The 11789-nt window shown below is 31.5% G+C and overlaps 1 protein-coding gene across 1 annotated transcript; it reads left to right on the top strand.

The window, feature by feature from the left end:
• Window positions 1-7301: 7301 nt before the first annotated feature.
• On the top strand, window positions 7302-11516 carry LOC145579182 (gamma-glutamylcyclotransferase 2-3-like). Its single transcript, XM_081636434.1, has 8 exons — window positions 7302-7593; window positions 7749-7825; window positions 9847-9900; window positions 10008-10064; window positions 10187-10227; window positions 10348-10419; window positions 10898-10977; window positions 11090-11516. The coding sequence occupies exons 1-8, from the start codon at window positions 7485-7487 to the stop codon at window positions 11191-11193; spliced, it is 594 nt and encodes a 197-aa protein (XP_081492560.1). The 5' UTR covers window positions 7302-7484; the 3' UTR covers window positions 11194-11516.
• The last annotated feature ends 273 nt before the right edge of the window (window positions 11517-11789 follow it).

Raw genomic sequence — 11789 nt, forward strand, 5'->3', positions numbered from 1 at the left:
TTGAAAAATAAATGAAATATCTGTTAAAGTAAAAGGAATATCTATTAAAGTAAAAAGATTATCTATAAAAGTTAAAAACAAATTGTTAAAAGTAAACAACAATTATTTGAAGTAATTGTTAAATAAATTTTACGTAAATGAGGTGTAAAATAAATTATACATAAAGTAGACTTGGCAATTCTAACCAGGCCTAATGACCCCACTAGTGGAAAAAATGCCATTAGCAACTGACAAAAAGTGACTTTTAACAACTGACATGTGGGGCTGCTATTGTGGGGGCTACTAATGTGAATATCATTAGCAACGGGCACTTGCCAATTGCTAATAGTAATTATTCGCAACTGGCATAATGATAGGCCAGCTGCTAATAGTGTTTATTTGCAACTGGCATAGTCATATGCCAACTGCTAATAGTTCTTATTTGCAACTGGCGTAGTACTAGGCCAGCTGCTAATAGTCTTATTTTATAATTAAAAAAAGACTATTAGCAGTTGTCTAAGGACTAAGTCAGTTGCGAATAGTCATTCCTCTAAATAAAAAAAAATGCATTTCTATATTAATACACAAACTATATATATACTATTGTAACAAAGATGTGAATTATGAATTATACATTAATTAAAAATTAATAAAATTAATTACAAATTAAAAAATTAATAACAAGCCTTCTAAAGAAACGCAACAGCAAATGCGTCTAGGAACAACGAAATTTATGAGCAGTAGAGAGCCGTAGCAGCACAACACAAACGCCTCAAGTGAACTAAATTAGCCCTTCAATCTCCTCTAATACAACCACAATAAACAACAATATATTAGAGATTTTTATCTAAAAAACACAACACAAATGAAATAGGAGAAATGCAGCAGAAAACAAAATAAAAAAAAAAGAGGAAATAAATGAGAGGTTTGTAATATTAAAATTCATATTAGTATCTATTTCAAGCTAGGAAATTAAATTTTTATAATTTCAGTTTACCTTTTAAAGGGCAGGATGCATTGGTTCGAGTTAGAAAAACTGAATTCAAATCAGGAAGCTGTGTTCCATGATCATATTGATGCAAGTGCCTAAAAGTTCAACCCAGTTTCTGGCTTCAGATTGGTTTACAACAAAACCCCGACCCAAATAACTCGACTCGTGATCGACCTAAAACAAGTGACCCGAAATGAAGTGAAATTGACCCGACTTTGATTTGAAACCCATAAGTAGACTTGACCCAACCTTGATTTGAAACCCAACCCAAAAAGACTTGACCCGAAACAACCCGACTCGAAATGACCCGACCCAAATGACCTGACTCGAAGTTGACCTAATACCCGAATTGATTCGACTTGAAGTTGACTCAAAGTGACCCAACTTTAATTTAAGTTATATAATTGACCCAAATAGACCAAAATTAATTTAATCGCAATCAAACTAACTTAATTTAACTGCAATCAAAATAACTTTTCTAGATTTCTTCATCCTTTTATCTATTGAGGTATAAGTTTTTTAAAATTCATCCATTAGATTAAAAAAACAGATTGAAAATTTAAAGACTATTCTATGGAGTTTGTCCATAAGATTAAATTTTTTTTTACTAAACCTTGAAATAAAAGTCACAATTCTCACAAGTCTAGAAAAAAAAAGCACAAATTAGAAATTCTATTACCCAATTCTATTATATAAAAAATAATATAAAAAAAACTAAATGAACTGTATTAAAGTAAATGAAATGTATTACAAAATTAAAAAGAAATTTCCTAAAGTTACTATAGTGAGCAATATTATAAAAATAATAATAATTAAAAAAGTATTTAAAAAAAAATTACTTTAAGTCATATTTATCATCAACTGCATCAATCCAATAATGAAGCCTACCTATCCTAGATGAACCTGATAAAAAATAAACAAAAAGTACATAAGTTGTAATAAAGTAAACAAAGATGACATAAAAGTAAATAACAGAATGTTAAAAGTAACATACCACAGAAACTACTTATTTGGACAGTTTCCCAATCATGAGAAACACCTGATTGCCCACATGCTCTGCAAGTTCTTCTTTTTTTGCTTTTTTCTTCAACAGCTACCTCTTTGGCACTCTTCAAGCGCTTGGAACTTCTAGCGGACCTTTGTTGAGGCATTGATTCAGAGGCAAAAGGTCTACATCAACAACATTAGATCCAACAAAAAGTTGAATATCAGCTTCTTTGCCTTCTTTGAAAGTAACACCTGATTTCAAAAAGTATATAAGTTGTAGTAATGTAAATAAAATCAAAATAAAAGTAAATAAAACAAAGTTAAAAGTAACAGACCTTCACCACTGTTCTTTTTCATCAACTCTTCCTCAAAAGAAGACAAATACTTAACAAAATCAGAAAGATTATCCTCAGAACCCTCTGCTTGACTAACACAAAAGAACATTTTTGCCCACACATCAGAGATTTAGTTGCTTCTTTTTGTCAAAGTTAGAAGCTTCATCCACGGATGTAGATTTCTCTTAACATCTTTTCTCCAACGATTCAAAATATAATGTTCAGGAATTTCATATACTAATTTACCTTTCATAATGATTATTATATGTCTGCACAGAACACCCTGACTCTCAAACATCTTGCAAGTGCAAGTACATTCTAATCTAGATAAATCAAATGTAACATCAAAATTTCTTTGACGTTCATATCTACAACAATGGAAAACTCCATTCCATCACCATAAGTAGACAGCTTTCAACACCACAAGAAAATCAAGCAGCCTCGCATTCTTGTTGAAATCGTAGAAAATAGAACGAGTGTAAACAGAACAAGCATGCTTCCATAACTTTAGTGGAGTGATTAGTTTAGGCATTTGCTTGTTTAGCCTATTTTGTTCATCTTGCTCATGCCTTTGTGCATCTAGAGCTGTTTTATATCGAAGGAGAAATTCAACACATGACACATGGGGATTGATGAAATTACAAAAGAAGTTTTTTTTTCACCCTCAGATCTAGAAGTAGATCTTAACAAACCACCCATAAATAAATCCCTAAAATAGGCAGAGATCCAGAGATGCTTGATCTTGAACATGTAAGCAAACCATTCATGAGCTACCGAATTATATTTTTCCATCACAGTATTCCAATCATCAACAAACTCATTAGGTTCAATTTCCCTATCCCAAACAACAGCACAAAGTTCTTTAAAAAAGTCAGTCTCATTACAGAAAGTTGTACCCACTTTATCAAGCACTTTCCTCATGATGTGCCACATGCACAATCAATGTTTTTTTTTTGGTAAAAACTTTATGTATTGCAATACCCATTGCAGGATCTTGGTCAGTCATAAGGCAAGAAGGCTCATTTCCCATACATTATAGAAAAGTCTGAAAAAGCCACACAAAGGACTCAACATCTTCTTTAGATAACAATGCTGCACAAAATGTGACACAACGTTTATGATGGTCAACTCCAGTAAAAGGGCAGAAAACTAAGGAGTATTTATTTGTATCATATGTGGTATCAAAAGAAATGGAATCCCCAAACAAGTGAAAGTACTTTCTTCCTATGGGATCAGCCCAAAAAAGCCCTTGTTAAATGCCTATTAACATCAACGCAATAGTCTAAATAATAACCACCATTACTGTTTTTGACTTTTTGTTGAAGATTTTCTATAAACATAGCCCCATCAGCTTCAGAAATATAAATTTTTAAGTCACGAGAAAAGTTTTTAAATTGATTTTTAGTGCCTCTCACATGTTTATAACCTCCACAATATTCTTTCATCATCCTGTAGGACATAACAACTCCAATGTTCAAATTGTGAATTGTCAAATATAAACTTCCTATGAACACAAGTTAAGCCACTATCAACTGGTTTAGTGACCTGTTTGGTAGTAGGAGTTGAAAAGGGATGACAATGGCTTTCATGAAAGAAATAAACCATATACTTTCCACCATCACAATACTTAAACTTAATCATAGCAGGACACTCAATCCTCTTCCTAAAAACAGCACCTTCAACATCTTTTTTATCTTTCTTATTATCATTGACAAAACCTTCTTTGTTTCAAACCAAATAAATTTATAAGTACAAGACCCTCTTCACCATCAGATTCAGGCAACTTCTTTTCTACCTTGCTAGTACTATGACGGACTTTGAATCCACATTCACTAGCGTAATTATAATAAAAATCAATTCCATCTTGAAGACAAATAAATTTCATTCCAAAAATAGGCTTATTTTTCATAGAGCAACCAAGAATAAACTCTTTACCACCTTTAGAATTATAAACAGTTCTAGGTAGTACAACATGAGAAGGAGTTTTTAAAATGCTTACATTAACATCTCCAGCTTGAACATCAGGAGAAGAGATCCCAACTGTTTCAGACACCATCCTGAAAAGTAGATGAATCCAAATTAAAAGTAGACAGAACATCACTAAAAGTAAAAGCAAAACAATTTAAAAATAAGGAAATAAAATATTTATAGAATGTTTCAGACATCATCCTGAAAAGTAGATGAATCCAAATTAAAGGTAGACAAAACATCACTAAAAGTAAAAGCAAAATAATTAAAAAAATAAGGAAATCAACAGGTCAAGCAAAAATCTTCTAGGAACACTAATTACTGCCATCAGATCCTCAAAAATGTTCAGTTATTTTAAAAAATGAACTCAAAACCCTTGCGCAAATGTTCAGATATCATCATTTGGCAGCTCAAATTGAATTAAATTCTAAGAAAAATTTTAATAGCTTGGAATACATCCATGAAGGAGAGAAACCCTGTTACAAATTACAATCCCAACTCAGATTCCATCCCAAAGAAACCCTATGATGAACAGTAAATAATAATAAATATAAAGTAAATAAAAACCATTTAAAAGTAAAAGTAAAACTAGAACAATACATCAAATAATCGAAATAGCAGTAGTGAACATAACATAATCAAATTTAAGTAAAACATTTTGAAAAATTGCACTACATTGTCATATGAAATCAAGAATAATAAAAGTTATTTAGAAAATAAAGCAAAAATCAATAAAGAATGTTCAAAAACAAACCAAAAACAAAAACAAAAGCCAAAACCCTAATTATATGAAAAATCGAAAACGAAAACCAAATTGATCAAAATAACAATAGAAATCAAACCAAAACCAATAATAATAGAAATCAACAACAAAATCAAAGCAAAACCCTTAATTATATGATAAATCAATAAAAAAAACATACACAAAACAAAAAAGATCTAAATATTACCTCCGAAGAATGTTCAAATCACAGCAAAAAAAAGGAAAATTGTAGAAGAACAACAAAGAAGTTGCAAAATCGAAGTAGAAAAACAATGAAATTGAAGAGAAAAATTGAAGAGAGAAGTCGAACGCTGAAATCGCCTTCAGCACCTACAGAGAGATCGAAGGTAGAGAGAGAATGTAAGAACGTAGAGAGAGAAAGTGAGAAAAAAGAGAAAGAGTTAGAACGAAGGTCATTCAACATCGGAAATAACAAAATTACCCTTAATGAGGCGGGTGAAGTGTAGACCGTCAGATCTAACGGGATGGACGACTGAGCTCAGTTCGCAGTTCACATTATTTGAAGGAGTTCGCACGAGATCTCATATATATATATATATATATATATATATATATATATATATATATATATATATATATATATATATATATATATATATATATATTAGATTGACGATTGGTCTCTTACACATTTCTTTTTTTCCTAATACATAGTGTTTTTTTAATCAATCTCCTACAATTTATTAGTGACTGTAGAGTTTGGATTTTTCACTCTTTATTAATTCTTTAATTTTTCAATAATGAATAAAAAAACGAACGCTAACATTTTTAAAATTTTATTATAGCTACGAAGTTAGTTAGAATATTTGACATCATGTCCTTCATTTTAGCTCAATTAATCTAACGAGAGGGATTTCGATTTGTTATATTTTGCTTAAAATATTTAGGAAAATTTGTCAATTGCAGTCATTTTGAAATTTGTATTTTGTATATTACAGCCATTAAAAAATAAATTGCAAATTGTAGCCCAAAAGTTCTTATAAATTGTAAATTACAACCCAATTCAATCTTTTCATCGGTTTGCGTGTTGAAAAATATTCGGTTAAGGTTGTAGGAGTCATTTTAGTCCTTAAGGACCCGAATTGAGCTCGAAATTAGCTTAGCAAAAAATAACGTAAGTGCCTCGTTTTGCGTAACAAAAATGTACTTCCTCCGTTTCTTTATAGTTGCAACACTTTCCTAAAATGGAAATGTCACAATAGTTGCAACACACTATAATTGGAAAGTATTTTATGTCAAAAGTTGTACTATTATCCTTATAATCTCATGGCCCACTAAATTATACTCTTAACTATCTCTCTCCTCCATTTTATTGTTTTAAATCACATGAGACCCACTTTTCTTAAATACTGTGAAAAAGGGTGTGTTGCAAGTATTAAAAAACGGAGGAAGTATTGATTTGTGGGCAACTAGTTTTTGCTGTATAAACGAGGCACTTACGTTAATTTTTTTGCCAATTTTGAGCTCAATTTGGACTCTTTAGAAAATGACCGTTAAAATCTTAATTGAACATTTTCCAACACACTAACCGATGAAAAAGTTGAATTAGGTTGCAATTTACAATTTATAACAACTTTCCAGCTGCAATTTGTAATTTTTTATTTTAATTTTTTTTAAATGGCTTCAATTTGCAGAATACTATTTTTAAATGGATGCAATTTGCAAATTTTCCAAATATTTATATTACACACTTACAAGTGAATCGACTAACCTAGTATAAAGTGTATAACTATATCCAAGATTACCTGAAGCCTAGTGGTTAGAAGCTTGAAACATTAATTTTTCATTGTGGGTCATGATTTTTTTCATTTTCATAAATTATGGCCTGCACAACATTAATTTTCATTTCAATAAAAATAATTTTATTTTAACAAAAATAATTTCATTTTAACAAAAATAATGTGAAGAATAAAGCCTAAGGGCTTGTTTTTCTTTCCTAGCTTAGGTCTTAAAACTCTATGCATCAATTTTCAATTTTATGGTTTTAAGCTAAGACTATTTGTTTTTATGCATTATGAAGCTTGGTCTTAACAACATTTGAAGTGGAGTCTTGAAAATTCAAGACTCAACTTAACACTCAATTAACTGTTTTTATTTTTAGTTATTTCTGATCTAATAAGTTTAATTTAGTTGATATAATGTTTTTACAATAGTTTGCCCAAATTTAATTATTCAACTTTAAACTTAAATAATTTTTTTTTAAAAAAAAAAAAAAAAAAAAACCTAGCACTCTTTAAAAAAAACAAAACAATTCAAGTACTCGCTTCGATTCTTCACTTTTTAAATTACAATCTCTCTCCTCTTAAGCTATACGAGTACAAAGAAGCACTTTACAAGTATACACTCAAGTTCAGATTTCTGAATGATAGAATATAATCTTTTTTTTTTTTTTTTATGACAAGGATAGAGTATATAATCTAATTGGTTAGGTACAAAAAACATGGTGTTATGGGTTTTTGGATACGGGTCATTGATATGGAAAGCAGGGTTCAACTACGATGAACGCCTTTCTGGGTTTATTAAGGGCTATCGCCGTGTTTTCTATCAAGGCATCTTTCATTTTTATTTTTTCCTTTGGAAATTATTTCACATTTATCTGGCTTTTTTTTTTTTTTTTTTTTTTTTTTTTTTTTTTTTTTAATATAATTCTGATAATTTTTTTGATATAATTTCTGATATTTTTTTGATGAATTGATTAATTTAGGAAGTACTGATCACAGAGGAACACCTGATTACCCAGGAAGAACTGTCACAATAGAGCCTGCTCCTGAAGAAATTTGTGTAAGTTCCCTCTAAAAATAACAAATTTAATTTCTTTATTTTTATTTTAAATTAGTTTGCTTTGATGAAATAATTAGTATTGATGATTCTTGCTACAGACAATGAGCAATCATATTCTTGATTTTAGATTAAAGCTTCTTGTTAATTACTGATTAAAATGAGTAATTTACTTACTAATTGTTGACATTAGTTTTTATGGTTGTGGAAAAGAATATTTAAAATACCATCAGTGGGTGCTATTATTTTGACTCTCATTGCGTAAAATTTTGTTACATCCACGAGATATAATTCCGTTTGGGATTAAGGATCTGGTATTATTGATATTGTTGTCGAGCCTAGATATTTTTTTTTTTGGTGTTCCACCGGTTTACCTTTTGGGCTAATCCAGATTCCGGGAATACTTCTCGGTGGTTAGTTCCAGTCCCCTCCCAATTGTTGTTGCGGGGGATCGAACACGAGTCCTCCCTACCAAGTGTAGTCTCAATCACTGTTGAGCTGAGCTATAATTCCATTTGAGATTAAGGATTTGGTATTGTTGTAACTGTTGTCGTCATAAATTGATGAATACGATCAAATCATGTAATGAACTTACTTGGAGCTGTGATTTTTACTGTACTTGAAAATTTGAAATTAACTCCTTCATTTTATTATTAATTTGGGATAGAAATAAATTAAAATTGGATACAAAGCTTAGAATTTTGTAAATGTTGGTTGGATCAATAGTGTCACTTTACCTTGTTCTTCTGAGTTGCTTTTAGTTCTTGCTAGATTTAGCAGATCGATACTTGTATTATTCTTGGTATGCATATCGTGGGCTGATTTCCTTCACAACAATCTCCATATTTTTGACTTGTTTAAGTCTAGTTTAATGATTACTATCTTCTATCTTTGTAACCTATTTTCCCATGAATGTATTGTTATATGTAATTGACTCACTTTGCTTGGTTAGCTGTACATTACATAATTAGTGCCTTAGCCTTGTACTTATATTTTGTGATAGTTTTTTATGAACTAGGGTGGCTAACGAACGCGATGCGTGCGCTATAGCTAGCAAGCTAGCAATATTCGGAAAGCTTTTTCGGTTTGGCCCTACATCACAAATTTTGTTGCTAGTAGCATTAATGAGGGAAAATATGTAAACAAATATTGTTAAGGGCATAAATGTTTGCACACTATTTTTAAGAGTTAAAAAAAGAGCTAATTAACATTAATGGGAGTAATTAAGTAAATAAACATTTTAAAGGGTATAATTGTCCAAGCAACACTATTCATAAGAGTTATTTCATACTTTTTAAAAGGTAGGGATATACAACATTATTTATTCTCACATTATTAATTTGTACACCATATAGTATGATCACAATCAAATCTGTTAAAAGTTTAAGGTTCTGCTGTACATTAAGTATGATTTCCCACCTGTTCATCTGGGTATAACACTATAACTGACCAAATTGAGGACACAAAATTCAACAGTTATGAAATCTTGCTGTTGATTGCAATTCTATAGCCACCAACGAAACTAGAGGTAAACTTTATATAGAGTAGCAATAAGTTTTAAAAAACCTTTGAAGGTTAATCTAATATGGAGTAGCAATTCAGGTTTAAAAAACCTTTGAGGGTTAATCTAATATAGAGTAGCAATTCAGTTTTAAAAAACCTTTAAAACCGCAAGAGCCCAGCCCAGGAGGAATGCATGGTTCCCAGCACTGAGAAGATGTTCTAGTCTGAAACACTTAGTCGATTATTGATGAGGATCATGAGAGACATTGATCTTGTTTAGTGCTAGATTAGGCCGTCCTCTTTCACAATGACCTTAACTTTTGACTTGGGAGGATTTTTTGAGCTAGAAGTGTATTTCTAACAATTTATTATAGCCGACATTCTGACTCTTTGCTTTTAATCCTTGTATAAAGTGCTATTTCTTACATCTTATGTATAGATGATTTGGAATTTTCCTGCTTTAATGCAATGTACAAATGTTATTACTTGGTAATTTATTCAACTCTATTTGTTCATGTTAGTATGGAGTTGCTTACAAGGTTTCCCAAAAGGAGGATATTGAAACTGCAATCTCGGTAATCTTTTACAAGCTAATGCAACCACCATATTTCCTCTTTCCCTAGAGTTCATGATCGATGCCACCATTTTAACAAAATCCCTTCTTTGGTGTAATGGCACGCAGTATTTGGAGGTGAGAGAGAAACAATATGACCAAAAGGTTTATTTGGATTTTTATACGGTTAGTAGTGAAATACTGAATGCTGAATTTATCTCTCTTAATCCATCTTGATCTCTACAAGTCTAATACTCTGCATCTCATGCACCATTGGTTGATGTACTGTTTTGAAATTACATGTTTAGGAATCAACCAGTTCAACACCAGCTGTGAGCGATGTGTTGGTGTAAGTGGCCAAATGACACGCTTTCTGATCACATTGAGTTTTTGTTGTTAAGTGTGTTAGATGGAACTCTGTTTCAATTAGACTGTTTGACTGATGTAGTGATATTTGTAAAAAATTCAGATATGTAGCCTCTTCGGATAAAAAGATGAATCAAAACTACTTGGGTCCTGCACCATTAGAGGAGTTAGCCAAGTATGTTTAAATCTCACCATGTTTTTTCCCCTCTTGCTCTTGCAAATGTCGCAATTTTTCTGTTCATTTTTTTTATTTCTTTTTTCTGGCAATTGTGCCTGTGGCAACTTGCATTGAGGATGGCAATCAATGTTTTAGGCAATGGGATGGAAAAGAATGCTAAAAACTTTGAATATTCGTTTCTTTGAACACACTGAATTTACCTAACATCTTCTAAGATGGTTTCCATAGTTGTTTTTCTCCCCTATGCAATGACGCAATGTTTGTAGCCTCTACATATCATACTTAGACTTTGTTTTTCATAAGTTCCAAACAAGTAACTTTGTACAATCCTTCTTGCCCCTCTGAAATTTTTGTGTCAAAATCTGATGTTTCCCCCATTGTCTCCACTCTCTAACCTAAACAAAACATGGATAGTAAGCTGTAGTTGACTTGCTTTACAGTGGTTGGTTGCTTATTGAAATTTCCTGTAATACAGGCAAGTTGTGCGTGCAGAAGGCCCCTCTGGGCCAAACAGAGACTATCTGTTTCAGCTTGAGAAAGCACTAATTGAACTCGGTATGCATACTCTGGACGTCTGTATTTGACATTTACTATGCTGATGTTCTATCTTGTTTTGCCTGTTATAATTTTAAATATATTTCCTCTCTTTTTGTTGCCAATCGGCCAGGATGCAAGGATGCACATGTAATGGATCTTGCTAGGGAAGTGAGATGCATTCTCTCAAAGGAGGTGAAGAGCTCAGAGGATGGCAATCTTTGTGAATTAAAATGAAAACATTGTTGCCTTGATTACCTTCTGCCAAGCCCCTCAAAACTAAATATTATTGCTTCAAATATTTGAAACATTATTCTCCCAGGCCTTCGCCTAGGAAGCCATTTAGACACGATATTTGTTAAAAGCACCTATTTGTTCCAAATATTTACAATTAGGGATTGGAGCTTTCTTTTTTAGTCAGCAATAGCATGTACTTGAGTATAGCACACTAGACTATCTTGAAAGTTGGGTAACATTCAGACTATTTGTACCTATAAACTACATGGATATTGTGTTGCTGGATATCATAATGTCGAAACTGTGGTTTGCTATTACATCTATACCAGCCTGTGTGACCAATAAATTTGATGTAGAAATCTCAAAGCCGAAGCATATCTTAACTTGGCAGATTACTCTACTGTACCAAATCCTTAATGTATATGACAAAATCTTCTATAAATATATACGTATTAGAACAATTATAACCAAATACACAACAATAATATCATCTTCTGAGATGCAGAATACAAAGCCTTTTCTAGTCATCTTCCTTTGACAAGGTTCCTAATCATCGACTTCTAGAATCAGATTTGTGAACTATATCAATCATGCCC

Source organism: Chenopodium album, chromosome 14 (genome assembly GCF_948465745.1).
Source record: "Chenopodium album chromosome 14, dcCheAlbu1.1, whole genome shotgun sequence".
Taxonomy (NCBI): domain Eukaryota; kingdom Viridiplantae; phylum Streptophyta; class Magnoliopsida; order Caryophyllales; family Amaranthaceae; genus Chenopodium; species Chenopodium album.

What these genes read in the sequence shown, in the direction of transcription:
- LOC145579182 (XM_081636434.1), top strand. Translation starts at nt 7,485, where the DNA reads ATGGTGTTATGGGTTTTTGGATACGGGTCATTGATATGGAAAGCAGGG. An exon ending in ATATTGAAACTGCAATCTCG is followed by an intron (nt 9,901 to 10,007) that starts GTAATCTTTTAC and finishes AATGGCACGCAG; the next exon opens with TATTTGGAGGTGAGAGAGAA. An exon ending in GCTGTGAGCGATGTGTTGGT is followed by an intron (nt 10,228 to 10,347) that starts GTAAGTGGCCAA and finishes TAAAAAATTCAG; the next exon opens with ATATGTAGCCTCTTCGGATA.